This window comes from Festucalex cinctus, chromosome 6 (assembly GCF_051991245.1).
Source record: "Festucalex cinctus isolate MCC-2025b chromosome 6, RoL_Fcin_1.0, whole genome shotgun sequence".
In the NCBI taxonomy this organism is placed as follows: domain Eukaryota; kingdom Metazoa; phylum Chordata; class Actinopteri; order Syngnathiformes; family Syngnathidae; genus Festucalex; species Festucalex cinctus.
Window position 1 is genome coordinate 17,073,218 of NC_135416.1, and position 18,545 is coordinate 17,091,762.

The 18,545-nt window shown below is 38.9% G+C and overlaps 1 protein-coding gene across 2 annotated transcripts; it reads right to left on the reverse strand.

The window, feature by feature from the left end:
* Positions 1-1,472: 1,472 nt before the first annotated feature.
* Positions 1,473-16,271, reverse strand: LOC144021280 (nocturnin-like). 2 transcript variants are annotated; one of them, XM_077525429.1, is made up of 6 exons: positions 15,998-16,271; positions 14,577-14,732; positions 6,128-6,282; positions 5,888-6,053; positions 4,272-4,603; positions 1,473-2,281 (listed from the first exon to the last, which is right to left on the reverse strand). In XM_077525429.1, the coding sequence occupies exons 2-6, from the start codon at positions 14,635-14,637 to the stop codon at positions 1,763-1,765; spliced, it is 1,233 nt and encodes a 410-aa protein (XP_077381555.1). In that variant the 5' UTR covers positions 14,638-14,732; positions 15,998-16,271; the 3' UTR covers positions 1,473-1,762. The 2 variants fall into 2 exon arrangements, with proteins under 2 accessions (XP_077381555.1, XP_077381556.1); XM_077525430.1 differs by lacking the exons at positions 14,577-14,732; positions 15,998-16,271 and adding an exon at positions 9,956-10,108.
* Positions 16,272-18,545: the final 2,274 nt, after the last annotated feature.

Here is an 18,545-nt window from a genome sequence, read left to right on the forward strand (position 1 = left end):
GATGAATGCATAACATTTGACACAGACAAAATTATTACCCCTCACCACAGTGGTTGGTCAAAGCAATAACTTGAATTTAACAAAAAATAAATGACCAATGAAAATCTTTCTTCGGATACTCCAGAATCATTTACCAGCATAAATGGCAAGGGTCAGGCAGAGAGTCTGCTAATCTGGCCCACTCGTCAGGTACATCATCAAAATTCCTCTAATATCTGTTAAATTGAATGCCAGTCATTTTTCTTCAGAATCCCTCCCTCCCCCATTTATATATATATATATATATATATATATATATATATATATATATACACACACACACACGCATGTGCAGGGACAGCTCCAGGACTTGTTCTCTCCGGGGGTGACCACTTGGGGGCGCTGTGAATAGTAGTCACACTTTACGCTTTTGCTGATTTTAAATAATGAATATGAGTCTGGACTTGTTTGCCACTTTCTTCTTTTCCCACTACACTGTGGGGTCAGCTGCCTTGGTCTTTACTCTCCAAGAACTCCTATTTTGATCATCCTCTGGCTTCACTTTGCAATGGGCAAATCCTGATACACATTTTTATCTTTCCATCTCTTCTCTGGCCTTCCTCGTGATCTTTTTCCTTCTAATGGCAGACTCATATCCTCCCCTCACAGGGTCATCTTCCTCTATTCCATACCACCTCCTTATAATCTCATTTTCCTTCTCATTGATAACCATTTATCCCTAACTCCCTCCTGATGTGCTCACTTCTCACCTGAGTGAGCACATCAGGAGGGAATTATAAGGATATGGATTTGTTAGCATTTGTTTGTCAATGTTTCACTGGTGAATGTATGGCCTGGAAGCATATAGTTTTCTTCCAAATTAGCTGTATAGTGCACAAACAATATCTAGTACAAGTGTAAACAACTAATATCACAAGCCAGATTGATAATTGTGGTTCACTCAAGGGAGTTCTTCACATTATCAAACTGGAACTTCACTCGGCAAGATACGTTAGGGAAAGGAGGGACTTGCTGTACAATACTTCGAGCTGATTGGACACTGCGCCATCGTGCACGTTTGTTGACCAATCACGGCAGTAAATGAAAATGTCTTGTTTCGTCTTTTTTGGGGAGTGGGGGCGAACATCTTTACCAACTAAAAATGCACGAAGCGACTCTCTCTGTTCAAATTCAACAATGAAACGGTGAGTATATCTGCGAGAACAGAATAATTTGCAGTCCATTCGTTAGGTTTGTTTGTCCCCCCCAATCTAACCATCGGCGCTTCCGGGTGTCGTGCTGCTCTAAACAACGCCTGATTGGTCCGACCCTTAAAAAAAAAAAAAAAAAAAAAAAAGTCGGCTGTGACCGTATCAGCGGGAGCAGTACAAGCTGTGCTTGTCGACAAGATTCGTAAACAACACGGGAAGCAAAAGTAGCAGCATTTGAACGTAAGATGGGGTGAAATATAAACATGGTACAAAATACAAATGATCACAAAATGTATGTTTATTTCAAGTCATTTTGCTAGCAGCATGTTGCAGTTTCAGTCCTATTTTGCCAGGATTTCATATCTGATATATTGTTCATGTTCAGAGCACACTTGAAGATCGAGATCTGGAACCTAATGCAGGAAACATCTAACACTGCACCAAAGTGCAGGAGGTAGACAAGGTTTCAGTCCATTTATAATATTTGCTTTCTGTCCTTTCTCTTTTTGTCACAGAAGTTCACTGTCAGACCAACTATGACAATGTTTGTTGACAGAATCTGAGTTTCCAGCTCACTCGTCCTCCTTAAAGCTGAAGTCGCAAACCAGAGACAGGTGATCAGAAGGGTAGCTGAAGGACGGAAGCCTGCTGGGGCCAATCTCCGTCTCCGACGGCAAGTCCAAGACGGCGTCCACCCTCAGCGTGTCCTGACTGTACCAAATGTAGTCCAGAGTAGTGCAGCATTCCCCCGTCGGGCGAATTTTCCACGTCGTGTACTGCGGCTCCGTCAAACAATCTTGGCTGAGTTTCTTATAAGCCGAGTCCAAACCAAGAGGGGACGCCGCAAAACGACAGTACACCTCCTCGTTTGGGACTGCGTTGAAATCCCCGCATATGATCAGAGGGATGTGGAAATTGGAACCGGCGGATGCCAGCGCATGTTTCTGGACCACGTTTTGGACTTGACGCAGGAGGTCCGAGCCCTGGGCGCTGCGGAGCCACTCCCATCCCGAGCGGGCCTTGAGGTGAGTCACGGCTATGCACACGCGTCTCCTTGTGCTTCGACAACGAAGCATCATCACCAAAGCAACCTGAGTACAAGAGAGCCACATGTGAGAGATGATTTGCTGGTACGGTATGCAAATTGTGTCAAAAATGCAGTGTTTACTCACTCCATTTGGGCTTTCTTTTTAACCTATCCATTATTTGCTGAAAACCTCACAGTATTGCAGTTTATTAGGGGTGGGAATTTTTGTCTCACATTTGATTTGATTTTGGATTCGTAGGGATAGACCGATTATCGGCCGGGCCGATTATTGGTGCCGATATTTGGCATGTTGACCAATATCGGCATCGGCCTTTTTACGAAACTGAAGGCCGATAAAAGCTGGAATCGCACCTAACAGTGAATGCTTGCGAACGCAGCAAATGTTTTATCAGGATTTGCAAGATGTGCACAGACATTTTTTACTTGTTGCAAATACATTTCAAACATATTCAGACAATTTGTCACTGTCTGCGAAGATCTTTTGAACCCTGACGAAAACCCAAAATTAAATGCATTTAATTTTGCATACATTTGTCACTGCTGACACTGGGAAGTCCCAACACTTTTTAATTTATAAAAAAAAAAAAAATAATAATTACAAAAAAATTAAATTTAAAAATTGTTGAAATTTTGGAAAACTTTATTTACAGTAGGAAACTTTAGAAAAATATTTATTTATTTATTTAGACACTGCAACCCCCCCCCCCCCAAAAAAAAATACTAAAAATGCTAAAAAAAAAAAAAAAAAAAAAAAAAAACACATTTAGAAATTATTGAAAACTTTATTTACAGTAGGAAACCTATTTATTTATTTATTTATTTACTTGCTTAGTTTTGAATTTAGCTTAACACAAGCTGATGACCCTGGAAGTTCCCTACAATTTCTACAATTTCTGTTAGAATTTTTAATTAAACAAAGCTGTCTATTGTTTATATGTTTAAAATTAAAAGAAAAGGCCATTTATTTTTTTTATGCTATTATTTTCTCTTTTACTGCAAGTGAAAATCGGCTTGAAATATCGGTTATCGGCCTCCTTGACAACTAATAATCGGTATCGGCATCAGCCCTGAAAAAGCCATATCGGTCTATCACTAATTCATAATGATTGGACTGACAATGATTTCTGCTTCAATTTATAGATGTGCAAAGAATTGTCATGATCTACTCCAGTCTGGTTTGCAAGACAGAATGGAGACATTAAAATGTATTTATTTTATATATATTTATTTAACATTTATTCAGTTTTGAATTGTAAGGATTGGTTGGCAACCAGTCCAGGGTGTCCCCTGCCTACTGCCCAGAGCCAGCTGAGATAGGCGCCAGCAGCCCCGCGACCCTTGTGAGGAATAAGCGGTCAAGAAAATGGATGGATGGATGGATGAATTGTAAGGAAACTGCCTTTTTCGACAAAAACAGTGTGTGTGTGTGTGTGTGTGTGTACCACAACTGCTACTCGATGCGCCATTGATTCGCTAACGCTAATTAGCGCGCTACTCGTGGCACTTTTATCACTCAAAAGAACGGCTATTCTTATAAAAACGCTTCAGAGATGTACAGAGAAGCAAAGTCGGGTTGATTTCCATTTGTGCAGTTCTAGCACCCTCTAGTGGCTAGTTTATTAGTACAATATAATTTTCATTAGGGATGTTTTGGCCTTCTATGTTTCAAATCTATGCTAATTGTCAGATGACGGGGAACCTAATTTGCTTGTGAAGTGATCAATGTGTGCTTGCATTAGCAAGTAAGTCCCTCAGTATTGTTATTAGAGATTGTAGGTGGTTTATATGCATTGCTGTTACGAACAAAAGCACAATATTGTGCTTTTTTCTTAGTATAAGCTCTCTTTTTTTACAATATTGTGATCTTTTTTAAAATATCATCAACGCCCCCACAATATCGTGATAATTATCGTATCATGACCTTCATAACGTGATAATATCGTATCGGGATGTTTGGATATCATTACATCCCTAGTGTCAATGACCGATTTGCACAATGTGAGGCAGGGTGCCATCAAGAAGGTCGCGCCCACCTGGTTGGTTGGAATCATCATGGCAGACAGCTGCAAACTGACGCAATCCAAAAAGTCGAAACGCGACTCATCAAAGAAGAGCGCGCAGCCGTCAGGGCCGTTGTTGCCCTCCACATTTAGACACGGCGACCAGGGCTTGGGGCAGAACCTGCTGCCGTAACCCAGACGGGCCAGAACCGGCTGCAGGGTGTCAAAGTAGTGGTCCACTTCCTGCAGACACAGGACGTGAGGTCGGTAGGTGAGGATCTCGTCTATGATCAGGTACTTCCGTCGGGACCAGCTGAGGGCCTCCGGAGGACACAGTACGAAACTGTCGAGTCCTTCGCCGAGAGCTGAGAAGAAAGAGATGAGGAGCGTGTTAGTGAATGTTGAGTTCAACCATTAGCATTGCATCATCAAAGAAAGCAAGCCATTTCCAACACTTTCATTAGCTTGGTAAATAATTGATTAAAATAAACACCCACATGCGTGGATTGAACAATAATTTTGGAAAAATATGAAATTTGCCAAACTGTGACTTATGAGGTTCAGCCAGATGCCAGCGATAGACATATAGAACAATAAAAGGAGTCTTTTGGTCAACAGCCAATCAGATAATTCCATATCAGTCCTGCTACCCACATGTCTCGCCACAACCAATCAGATCGACTCGCTGCCTATGTAAGCCAGCTTGAGGAGGGTGTGTTTTTGTGGGATTATTACCTCTGGTTCCTCTGTGCAACTCTCGTTGTTTCTCATCTAGTCAAGTTTGTTCCACGCCTCTCGATGTGAATAAATAGTTAAAGTCTTATTTGTGTCTGCGTTTTTGGGATCCACCCCAGCACATAACATTGATATTCATTTTCTTCTACCTTTCGTCTGCCGTTTTTGAATTTATTTATTTATTTATTTTACTTTGTTTTTCATACATTTTTGGGCTTGTCTGACTTTCTATCAAATTTCTGACATTTATGGCAATTTTATGGACATATTATGCTCATTTTCTTCCTCACTTCCTATTTTGGACATGTTATGGTGGCTATTTTGCTTTTCTTTTTTACTAAATTTTCTGACTTTTTTTTTTTTTTTTTTTTTTCAATTCCAAAGATCTTTTATGGTGGCTTTCTGACTCTTGTTTTTGCACATTTGACTTTTTGAACATTTTCTTTTCTGCATTTTTTATTCAATTCTTTGACAATTTTAGAAATTTTATGGACATTTTATGGTAATTTTCTGTTTTTCCTCTTCCTTATGGGACATTTAACAAATTAACATTTAAAAACGTATTCAGTGACCTTTCATCTTTCTTTTTCTGACAACTTAAAAATTTGGACTGATTTTTTGAACATTTAATTAGTATATTTTTTTATCTAAATTGTTAATTAATTTGAAGACTATTTTATCTAAAATATAAAAATGTATATAAAAAAATAATCCTTTCTACTACTTTTTTATTTATTTTTTTTTCTCTTCAGAAATCCACAGGTAGCCACAGGAGACACTAAAGAGCCACATGTGGCCCCAGAGCCGCAGGTTTCAGACCCCTGGTCTATGCGCACCAAATTATTTTTTTTGTGAAATATAAACGTGTGGCCAGAGAATTTGTGTCAACATGGTGTCCCGCAGCTGTCCCCTACCTTGAGCCAGAATGTTCCACTGCATCACCCGGATGGCGCCGGCGTCGCCATTCGTGCGCCGGATGAAAGTCCTGTGAAAGCGCGGCGGTTGATCACCGAGGGCCGCCTCGCACTGCCTCAGAACCTCGGCCGGATCGAGCGGACTGGACGGGGATCCCGTTTTTTCCTGCAAGTCAAACAAAACAGATGCTGTTGTCATTTCCAGTTCAGTCTGGCGTCGTCCGTGTTAACGCGAGTCACCTGGCAGAAATCAGGATCCGGGCTTGTGTCCAGCGGCTGCTTGGGGTCCAAGTGGGTCAGAGGGAGGGGGACGCGATGGCTGCTGGCGCCACTGCTGCTGAGGGTGTGAGCCAAGGCGCTGTACAGCCTGGTGGCCCCTCCGCCCATTGGGTAACCTGGCAAGAACAACAACAACATGCTGGAATGTTTATTACATGCTAAACACAACAACAAACATTGTCTAGACCAGGGGTGTCAAACTCAGGGGCCGCATGGAGGAAAACTATTACCAAGTGGGCTGGATCGATAAAATAATGGTGTATAACTTTTGCCGTCAATTATACGCAGATTTTCGCTAAATTACGGAGCTCAACTGTAATCATACTGTTCCAAAAAATAACATGAATGCAAATGTAACGCGACAACACTTTGCCTGTATGTGTTCTGGACGTGTTAAATCTACCTGTTTTGCATATATATTGTTCACAGAAATAATGCATTGCGTGGCGCAGTTAACGCATTCACTCGCCACCATTTTACCTGAAGCAACCCCCTTCGCTCCCGGCTGTTTTCCTGGATTTTGACTGATTTTTGCATTTTCTGTTTTGCAGCAATTAGCATTAGAATATAGCTAAGTTTTATCATGATTCACAAATCTGTTTAAAATTGGGGGGGGGGGGGCAGCAGCTTGTTGCAACAGGTCCCTGGTTGATCTTTTATACTCTGCTGCCACCTGATGGCCGTTTTTGTAATAACTACCATTGCTTCAACAATTCCCTGAATGGGATACTTTACTTATTTAGCCATTTTTGGCAGTTAAACATTAATATTTTGCCTATAAATTTTTTTATATTTTCATTATTTTTCATGTACAATTAGTACCTTTAAAAACATATTTTGTAACTTGCTGTCGACTGAAAATGACATCACAAGGGCTCGGGTAACAAATCACAGCTCAGCTTGTGAATGTCACATGACCAAACCTAGAAAACAGGTGAGCTGTGATTGGTTACCTGAGCCCTTGTGATGTCATTTTCATGTTTTTAAAGTTACTAATTGCATATGAAAAATAATGAAAATATCAAATGTATTATAGGCAAAAATATTAATGTTTGACTGCCAAAAATGGCTAAATAAGTAAAGTATCCCTTTAAGTTCAGAGACTGCATCAAAGCCTTCTGTATGCTCTATCGTAAAAAAAACATAAACATATAAATACGTCATTGGAACACTGTTAATATTTAAAATAGAACGTGTTTATACGTTTTTGGGAGCAAATGAGTTGTTATAAGGATGTTAATCCTTGTCATATCTATCGTGTTACCAGTAATTAATTTGTGTCGTATTTAACATGTTTATGTCAGTCTATGATTTAAAATAAATAAATAAATAAATAAATAAATAAACCGTAACTTTAAGTTGTGTGTAAAATAATGACATCCAGGACGATTCCCCGTACAAGTTGCATTGCTCATCTGAGGACTGCTTGTGAAATTATAAATGTATATGTTTTTATTGTGGCTAGCTGATGAATTGGTCCGACATTACAAATTATTTTTTACTTCACAAAATCAAATCATATCCCGTGGGCCGGATCAGGCCCGCAAAGGGGTTTAACCCGGCCCGTGGGCTGTATGTTTGACCAAAAAATAAATACATAAATCATTTATGAAGGAGTCTAAAAATTGCTCATAGATGGGAATGTGTGAAAGCTTGTTTGTGTGTGATTGTCTTGTTCAACTTGTTTAATCCCAATGTACGGGAACGAGTGTTTTTCGTGGTAGTTAGTCCACGTGACGTGATCAAGATCACGTTTTGCCATGACTCACAAGTTACCAGTCTTGTGGTTGGTAACGAATTGAGTTGTTTTAAAAGTCTGAACTGCATTTGCGTGTGTTTGTGAATGTGTTGCACTGAAGCATATGCTATCAATTAACGAGTGGACTAAACTCGTCTCCCTTGAAAACACAACAGCTTGACACTGCAACTGGTCTGTGACACAAAGCCACTTAGTGGAAAATGACTGAAGTGCAAAAGTTGAACAGTCCGACATTCACCACTGAAAACGCCACTCTAATCTAGTGGAATACAATATAACATAAATGTGATTTCTACTTAAAAATTCAACTATAATTCACATGAATTTAATGTTTTCTGCACTAGTTGAGTAATAGTCATAATTTTACTAACTTGGTTGATGGCAAAGGATGGTCACTTAAGGAGCATTTGAATTTCTTGGCGACAAAAGAGAAACTGTTTGTGACACAAATACAGCTGTTTGCAACCTTTAACGAACCTTGCTGGAAACACATCAATCACAAGCATTCAGTGCTCAGTGAGATATATTAACTCTGACTGCCAAATATTATAAAAAAAAAAAACAACGGTGCCAGCCGATTTGGAGCATTTTCACTCATCTTTCAAAGCAAACCGAATATTGTGCGGTATACATATGGTGGATACCATATGAAAGATTGGATTCCATTCTTCCATGAGAAAAAAAAATGTTTCTACCTTATTCCGTTATTTAGTAATTAAAAGTAACCATTTGAAAATTAGGTCATTTGAGTGACATAAGCGAAAATACAAAAATATTAAGAGAAAAACAAGGTTTTTGTGAAAAGATACATTTTTTTGCACAACAGTGACTGACAGTAATATTTTTTGTTTAGTGACAAGGCAGCGCTGCACAAGACGTTGCGCTGCCCATTGAGAGAGGGGGAAAAAAATACATAAACGTAAATTAACATTTTTGGCGGTATTCATTAGGATTTTAGAATATGTCATTAAACGTTTTTGGCGGTCAAATAGTTAATATGTGTCACTTGCTCTTCTGTTGATGCCGTGAAAAGTTAATTAAACACAGCTTTATCGGGTCATCTTTCAGCTGGGAGTAAATACCGACTTTAGACTCTCGACCAGCAGACAGCAAACATGGCGACTCGTTGCACGGCATCAAACCGCAGGCCCATTTTTTGCACGAGTGTTTGGTCAAGAAAGAGTATAATGGCTGGAGATGGATGAGGTGCTGACTTCAAATCTGGTTATGGCAAAAAATGGCAACGTTCACCTTAGGTAAGGACAAAAAATGTGTGGGTGGAGAAACTGCAGCAAACCAACCAAATCATGTGAGTTCGTTCAATTACTCAGTTTTTACAGTTTTTTTTTCTTTTTTAGTTTTTACAGTGTCAGCCGGTACAACATTTCAACACCTGAATGTTTACAAAGGAAAGTAAAATATCCACAGGTTATTGTCGCAAGCTTGCCAAGTCAACAAAACAAATGTGGGTCATATCGATTTGCAGTTGACCTGCCAAAATCAGTTTTTGTTAATAATCCAGCAAACATTCAACACCAAAATCAATTCATACTGTCATATTATCCTTAAATCTGTGGTATTTTGCAATTCAATTCAAGTGCAATTCAAAATCTCTATAGCTACATAGTATTATGCATTATAAATTACATATTCTATTTTTTTTCCCAATTTTAGGCCTTTTATTGTTACATTTATATTTATCTCCTTCATGCTGGTGTTATCAGTAAGCAACAGAGTGAATTTCCATTGTTGCGCAGATGAAAAATGTGCCAATAGTGAAGCGTACATGCTATCAAAGTACAAATATTGAAACTTTGCACATTGCTGCCACATCTTGGAGCACCTGCTGTAGTTCAACACATACAGCCATACGTTGTAATAATGGCACGCAAACAACTGATGACACTCATTCTAAAACCTTCTCCTCCATGTTTAAATGAGGCAATATCACACATTGCCTTCTTAAAAGTAGAGAAGAAATCACATAAAGCACAGTTTCAACACAACAACAGCACCGGCAATTGTCTTACTCATTGTCTCCATCACCGTTTCCACCGTGCGCTCAAGATTGTTCTATTGACTGGAGATGAAGACGAAAGCGTTGAGAGCGATGTGACGTCCGCGAGTGTAAGCTGATATCTGACGTGGCTGCGCTTACTGGAGCTGATAAAACCTCGGGGGGGGTGGGACACGGATTAAGAAACTGAGAGACGTCATCCCGCCCCTTAAGGTGTATGCGAGGTCACGTGCTGGTGAGGAAGTGTGTGAGCACACCGCTGTTCTCCCACAACGCCCTGACGCAGACACAGACACATGCACACGCCACTCGGCGTCTCGGTACTTGAACATAAAACGTGGTAGAAACTGGTGGCACCACATGAGCAGCCCATGGGTCTGTTCTAAAAATAGCTCACCAGTGAGGAGACAATGTGAATTTCTAGGAGTTGAAAAACACTGTCAGAGATTGATAGAAATAAAGTGTGGCATAGACATGTTTATGTTTCCTAATTATTGTGAGACATCATTAACGATCGGTGTCTTCAGTGGGGGAGAAGGAGGCGGGGTTAGACAAAAGAGACACATTAATACACTGATGTGTTCTGATTAATGTGCATTGTTCCTGGGGGGGCAAAAAAACATATAGGATGCACTAGTTAGTCCCAATGACAACATGAGTAGCTCACAGGTCTGTTCTAAAAATAGATCACCAATGATGGAACACTGTGACTTTACTGAAAGTATTAAAACAGAACAAAAATGTTAACATGCATTTATTTTAGGGGTGTCAACATTAGTGCATTAATTTTGAGTTAATTTAAAGTTTCTTTAAGGCCACTAATTTCCTTTAATGTACTATTAATAACTATCCCTTACTTCCACGTCAAAATTTAACAGTAATAAATGTAATAATAATACATATATATATATATATATATATATATATATATATATATATATATATATATATATATATATCCATCCATCCATTTTCTTGACCGCTTATTCCTCACAAGGGTCGCGGGGGCTGCTGGCGCCTATCTCAGCTGGCTCTGGGCAGTAGGCGGGGGACACCCTGGACTGGTTGCCAACCAATCGCAGGGCACACGGAGACGAACAACCATCCACACTCACACGCACACCTAGGGACAATTCGGAGCGCCCAATTAACCTGCCATGCATGTCTTTGGAATGTGGGAGGAGACCGGAGTACCCGGAGAAGACCCACGCGGGCACGGGGAGAACATGCAAACTCCACCCAGGAAGGTCCGAGCCTGGACTCGAACCGGAGACTATATATATATATATATATATATATATATATATATATATATATATATATATATATATATATATATATATATATATATATATATATATATATATATATATATATATATATTTGCAGAGATTGGAGTCAAGATGTATTTTACAATTTTGAAAATGTGCAGAATTTCACTAGTTTCTTCATGTTAAAGATTAGATAACAAAAATGCCCTGAGCTATCACCGTCTTACAAATGCAATTATGCCATCTAGTGGCAGAAAAATGACCTAAACACAAATCAGTATCACACTCGTTTTTTTTACTTTAATTTGATTATTTTTAGTTTATTTTATGAATTATTTTGAAATCACTGTCTCAATGACTAAAAGATGCAGCCATATTTGTTTTACTTTAACATATTTTCCACTTTTATATTACCAAGAGTATGAAAACTTGTATTTTATTGTACATTTAGAAAAGATATAAAATTTGCAATTAATTGTGAGTTAACTGTTGAAGTCATGTGATTAATTTGCTATTACAAATTTTAATCACATGACATCCCTTATTTATTCACTCAGACTTAGCATGGTACACATTTCTTAATGTACCAAATATTTTATAATTTGTTGAAAAATAAAATAGATTGCGTTCAAATGTTTGTTTTTTTTTGGGGGGGGGGGGTGCAGTTTTCATTTCAATATTTCAAAAAAGGTCATTTTAGAGCTGGACTTTTAATACCGTGATCCCGCAATATTTTTGCTTGTGGTTATCATACCGTCAGCCTCTAATATCGGCCCACGCCGAGTGACCCCTGGTATAAACATACACGCCAAAAACTAACTGATTTCGACAATGGTTCAGCTGTCACCTAGCAACCACTATGTCAAGGGTGTGTGCGAATGAATGCGCACCTTAAGCAACGACTTCCCTTCATGCAGCAACACCTCGTATTTGTGGTTTCACAAGCGTCAATTCTCACATTGTACTTATCTAGCAAAGATGACAAGTACAGAATTCTGTGGAGAGCACCAAAATGGAACACACGCACTTCTGCTAAACTGCCAAAATAAAACAATTGGAGAAGTATTACGTCACATTCACATGAAGGTTCAAAAAATGTTTTCCAGTTATCACTTTACAATTTCTATATCGTATTTAATCAGCTAGGATAAGTTGGATGACAAAATTGCCTGATCAAATCATGAAATTGGATTAATCAAAATTCGATTTCAACCGTAGCTCGAGCAAATTCAGATTCTTTTATATGTTGGCTTGCATAAAAGTCAGACAGACAGTAACCAAGTAGTACAATTCTTGAAAAACAGAAAGTTGGGGAAAGTTTTCATGCACTATGCTCATTGCAAACAAGCGCTTATCAGAGCGAAAGCTGTGCTGCTAAATTCTGATAACAGAAGGCTGGTTTCCGTTATACAGATTCCTAGAATAGACTGCAAATATGGTTACATTGCCATATTCTGCTCCGTGACCTGGCATCGGATGAATCCTCCCCGAGGGGATATCGTCTCACGGTTATTGCTTTGACGTGACAGTAAAACAAAACGCAAGGTTCTTGTTTTGTGGCCTCGTGATGATGACTCATGTCTGCGTGTGCACAAGACTCACTCACGTCTGTACACAGCGGCTATTCATCAACCACAAGTTACCACACGCAAGCGCACTATGTCAGTGTGGCAAACCTTCGTTGCCGCACATTGGGGCTGGCGTTATGGAGGCACATCAAGTGCTAAGTTGAGAAAACACCAGTAGGCTTACGGTCTATCAACAGAGCGTGTGAGTGAGCGAGGGAGAGAGAGAGAGGTATACTTTAGTAGGACATTGACATTTCCATATTGGGAAAGGGCAGTTGCCTCATAACGTTACAGTACAGTGCGCTGCTCACCATTATGTAGCCCGTTTAGTATGCCAATTTCAGTAGCATGTTTTTACTGTTAGCTATAAAATACAAATTGTGTTATTTTGAGATGAACAAATGTGTCGTTAATGATTCAAAGGTCAGCTTCGAAAGACAATGTCATCCTAAAGTGTTTTCATATTACGACATCAGCAGTTCAAGTACTCATTTCAGTGCAATGCTAAAAGCTGTGTTTAATGTTCTGTTATGAATCTCACGTAACTTGTCACTTTACTCTCTGACCTTTAGAGTGGCCTCCTCCTCCAGAACAAACTCCAACTTACAAGTCCGCCAGTTACCGGGAATAAACTTGCATAGGTAGTCAAATTTAAAAGAATATTATTATCCATTAGGGCTGCACGATATTGGACAAATATGTTATATAGTTGCAGAATATAGTGATATCGATATTATTGCAGTATTTAACATGTACCTAAAGAAATGACATTTTCATTATCTAATGAAAGAATTAAAAATTTTTCATGTGGCAAAATAATCAAACTCAATGTATTCTTAATGAATTGTAATTACTTCTCGATAATGTTCAACTAGTGGATGGCAGTGCACATTTTTATTGAGTACACTGTGTTCCAACTATGATTTGCATTATTAGGGTTGGAACACCCATGTAACTAGGGGCGTGGAAACCAAATAAAAAGAGAAGGGTTTTTTTTTTTTGCAGTAGTGAATTGGATCAGTCATTTCCTCTCCTCTCTCCTCGCGAGCTTTGAACTGTCTGTTCTCCTTTTTCGTCATGTTTAATAAATGTCAAACATGTAAACCGGACAGTGTGACTGGTCAAATTCATATAAAAGCATAAAATTCCATATCAGAATTATTGCATGTCTTTGCAATATGCATATTGCATAGGCCAATATCGCTATATTGATATTTTTTCGATATAATGTGCAGCCCAAGTATCCATCCCTCTTTTTTTTTCGTACTAGCCATCCACATTCGGGTCACAGGTGAACTGGAGCTCAGCTGACTTAAGGCAAGAGGCAAAGAACACTTGACTGGTTGCTAGCCAATGTCAGGGCACATATAGACAAACAAACATTCACACTCACATTCAACCCTATGGACAATTTTGAGCCTTCAATGACATGCATTATTCGGGACATGGACTGGAGGAGGAAGCCAGAGTACCTGGAGAAAACCCACACAAGCACAGTGTGAACATGGGGCACAGCGAGCCTGGAGCTAAGATTTAAAGTCAAACCCACACCTCAGAAGTGTGAGACAGGTGTACTAACCACTAAGGCACCATGCCAACATTGTTTACATGTGAAACAACTTATAAAGAATGTGAACTATAATAAAACTGCTTACCTACAGATAATTAGTAATAATCTACAAAGGTTTGAGATGACTAAATACTTTCAACAACTACATAACACAACTTACACACCATGACAAAAACACAAAACAGAGCAAAAATCGTTTCCTTGCTTTTCTGCCAACGTACGTACCTGATTTCTTTTTTTCTTTTTTGGGCTGCCTTATTGTCCCCTCATGTTGCTCTGCCTGCATGAGGTCCTTCAAGTGGTGAGTGGTGTTACAGAAGTTCCACTGTGAGGATCCAGCTGTCAGTCTGTGTTGTTGCCAGGCTGGCTGCTTGCTTGACCCTGCAACCACATTGCAAGGTCATTTAAGGGAGAGAGAGTGACAGAGAATGATTAAATCTGCCCCCTGCTGGATATGAAATAGTTTGCAATGTGGCCAAGAATATTGTACATTTGTACAGAGCATAGTTTTTGAGTATTTAGCACAATATCTGGGGGGGGAAAATAAGCACTTATTTAAAAACAGGCTTTTATGTTTTGTTTTGTTTTATTTCATTGAATTTAATCATGTTTTGGTTTGAGACTTTCTCTTGCAGCCCATGAGTTCAAGCAAAGTGAAAAGGAACTGGAACTGCTGTAGATTAGGAAAATGCCGCAAAAACTAAAATATACTGTATGTACAGTAAAGATTAACTCAACTCAACTTTATTTATAAATGCAATTATGCCATCTAGTGGCATAAAATGACCTCAACACAAATCAATATCACACTTGTTTTTTACAATACAGTATATATTTTTAATTTTAACTCAGTTTTATGAATTACTATGAAATGATTGTATCAATACTTTTATGGTAACAAGTGTATGAAAACTAATAAAAAAAACAAAACAAACATATTGTACATTTTGTTGTAAATTTAAAACAGATACAAAGTTTGTGATTAATCGTGAGTTAACGAGGGTCATGAGATTAACTCCAATTAAAGATTTTAATCGCCTCACACCCCTAACAACAACAACAACAACAACAATAATAATAATAATAATAATAATAATAATAATAATAATAATAATAATAAGGCGAAGAAGTGTTTTTAAGAAACAATTCCCATAAGAATTATTATTCAACTCAAATTATCTGAATGTGCCAGTCTTTTTGCTGACTATATTTATATATATATATATATATATATATATATATATATAGAGAGAGAGAGAGAGAGAGAGAGAGAGAGAGAGAGAGAGAGAGAGAGAGAGAGAGAGAGAGAGAGAGAGAGAGAGAGATGTATGTATGTATGTATGTATGTATGTATGTATGTATGTATGTATGTATGTTCGAATTCTTGCCAACATAACACCTCACATTTGTGTGAACCACGAACGACACACGCACGCGCACCCCCACAGAAATCGAAAGGTACGTAATAAACGAAGCAGACTGAATAATCAAGCAACACATTCATTCTTAGTTCAATCTGCACTGTTGATCATTAAGATTGATGAAAATTAGCTGGTCGAAGAAGAAATTGTTTTTCCCCAGGGACATTAAGAGATACTGTTAATATTGCTATTCAGTTGAACGATATCATATTTGATATATCTTACCTTGGTAACGAAGTCTTTAAAGTAATCATACTATTCTGCAGCTTTGTGTGCAGATTTATTGACATGAGTATCTGCCAACCCTGGCTGTCGCAGGGTGTTGATGTCATTCACAATAAGGATAACCTTAAGTTAGCAGAACATTCGCTTTGCAGCCTTAAACGTCATATAGAATGTCTTAAAAGGGCCCCGATATTGGTATGAGCACCTTTCACGTATTAATTTTGCATATTTGTATCGCAGTGCCCAAAGGACGATGACATAGCATTTATTTATCGCCTCAGTCGGTATATTAGATTTAAAGGAACAAAGCACCAGAGAACCTGGAGTGGATAAGTTGTCGCACGGCAACGACATTGTCCTATACAAATATAACAGTTATCGTTGCGCATGATATTGATTGGTATGTATTGTTCAAAATAAATTTAATCCACACAATGTTTACAATAGAGGTTGAAGTTGGACGTTGCGCCTACATTATTTGAGCTGTGTCAGCCACCGTAGTAGCATTAGACACGCCATTTTTGTAGTTTTTAATAGCAGCCACCCGTCTATTTTTATGTGGCAGCTTCTTTTCAAGTCTCGCAAAAGTGCTACTTTAAGTCAACATGGAAGCGTTTGAGATAGGCGCTTGATGTAGTAGTTTTAAGGCTCCTTCAAATACGGTTACAATACAAGAAGCCACAATTCTACAATGAAAATTAATCTACAACAGTTTGATATTAATATATATATATATATATATGTACTGAAGCTGATAAAAGCAATCAATCAAACATGTCTCCCATTTTAAGCATAATAACATTTTAACATTTTAAGCCATAATAAGAAAAAAATAATTGAGAGAAACACAGAAACACACATGGTAACAAGATTTCTTAAACCAGGGATGGGCAAACACGGTCCTTGAGGGCCAGAGTCTTGCAGTCTTGTTTTGGATGATTCCCTTCTTTAACATACCTGATTCGTATGATCAGCACATCATCGAGTTATTCATAAACCTGATAATGATCGTGTTAATTGGAAATAGGTGTGTTGGCGGAGGGAAACCTCTGAAATTTGCAGGACGCTGGCCCTCCAAGACCGGAATTGCCCACCTGTCTTAAATAAATAATTATAACTGTCGGTACTTAAATTTTACCACAACTTTGTTGATAGAACCAACTAATTGCCTAATTTTCTGAACATTTTGCACAGGAATCATTTTTGAATAAATTAAGCTTTAAATAAATTTTGTTGGGTTTATTAGATTCAAAATGATTAAAATCGTAAAATTTTGATTTGAGCCCTAGCTTGAATAATAACTGTAGATTCTACGTCACAATGACGCTATTCGAATCTGTAGTTTTTGCAGGCCTTGGCCTTTCATAAACCACGTTGTTGTCAAACCTAAACCATGCCACACATAACACAATGAGAAAAAAAATGATTTTAATGACATTGGATTTTTTTAGCTAATAATCACAATACTGATTATTGACATTAAGCAACAACTTTACAAATTTAATTAACAACACCTGCAGTAATTCATTTTCATTATTATTCACTATAAAATGTACTGACTTAAAAAACCTTAAAACGAAGACAGATCTGGCACAATTATTGGAAATAACTTCATCTGTATCCTCTGCATCTTTTGTTGTATTGTTGTTGAGTACAGGTGAGAATGTGAACTTGAAGATAAGGAGGACATTCTCCAACTCCTGCAGGACATTCAGTCGATCACCCTGTCGGAAACCAGCAGGTTCCTCCGGAGAGAGAGAGAGTGGAGACCACAGCCAATCACAGAGCCCGTTGCCTGCCATCAGTGTTGTGTCCACCTGGAGCAGCTTTGAGGAAGTCATGCCACTCTGCCATCTCCAAGGCACTCTCACAATTCCAGGGCGCTCTTTTAACCTCGCTCCAGCCACCTGGTCACAACGTCTTGCAAACAGGAGCAGATGGAGTTGAGCTCATGGGCCAGTCTCTGTCGGACCACCTGGTATTGACTTTATCCTCTGCGGAGCACACTCATCAAGTGTAAAAGCTTCTTAATTAAGGGATTTTGTTGAAGAGGTCAAATGTGAAAACTTACCTGATGAAGATGCTGCTTCAGAATCCAGCATGTTTGGCAGCAACATCACGTTCAGCTCATCAAACGTGGTCCTGTCACTTTCGGTCCTCAAACCTTTAGATGTGGCCTGCCAAATGCGTGCCAACCAAGCTTTCCCACGCTTATCTTTTAAATGAAACCCATTCTCACTGGCCTGCTTTCCCGCCACCTGCTATGCTGACCGGGACACTCCATAATTCCAACGGAGGTGAAGCAGATGGTGAGGCAAAGGTTGTCAAGTCCTTACGGCAACACGGCTGTCAACAGGGTTTTATGTGTGGCCTGTTCCCTGACCCCAGTTTCATGGGCTGGGATTCACGGAGAAAATGGTAAGTGATCAAGTTGTACTGTTGTGGCGTTTAAAACCAGGGTTTCCCCCAGAAAACTTACTAAGCCTGGTGGTTAGGGACGGACTTGGGAAAATATTCATCGACTGGGGGTGTGTGTGTGCGATGAAAA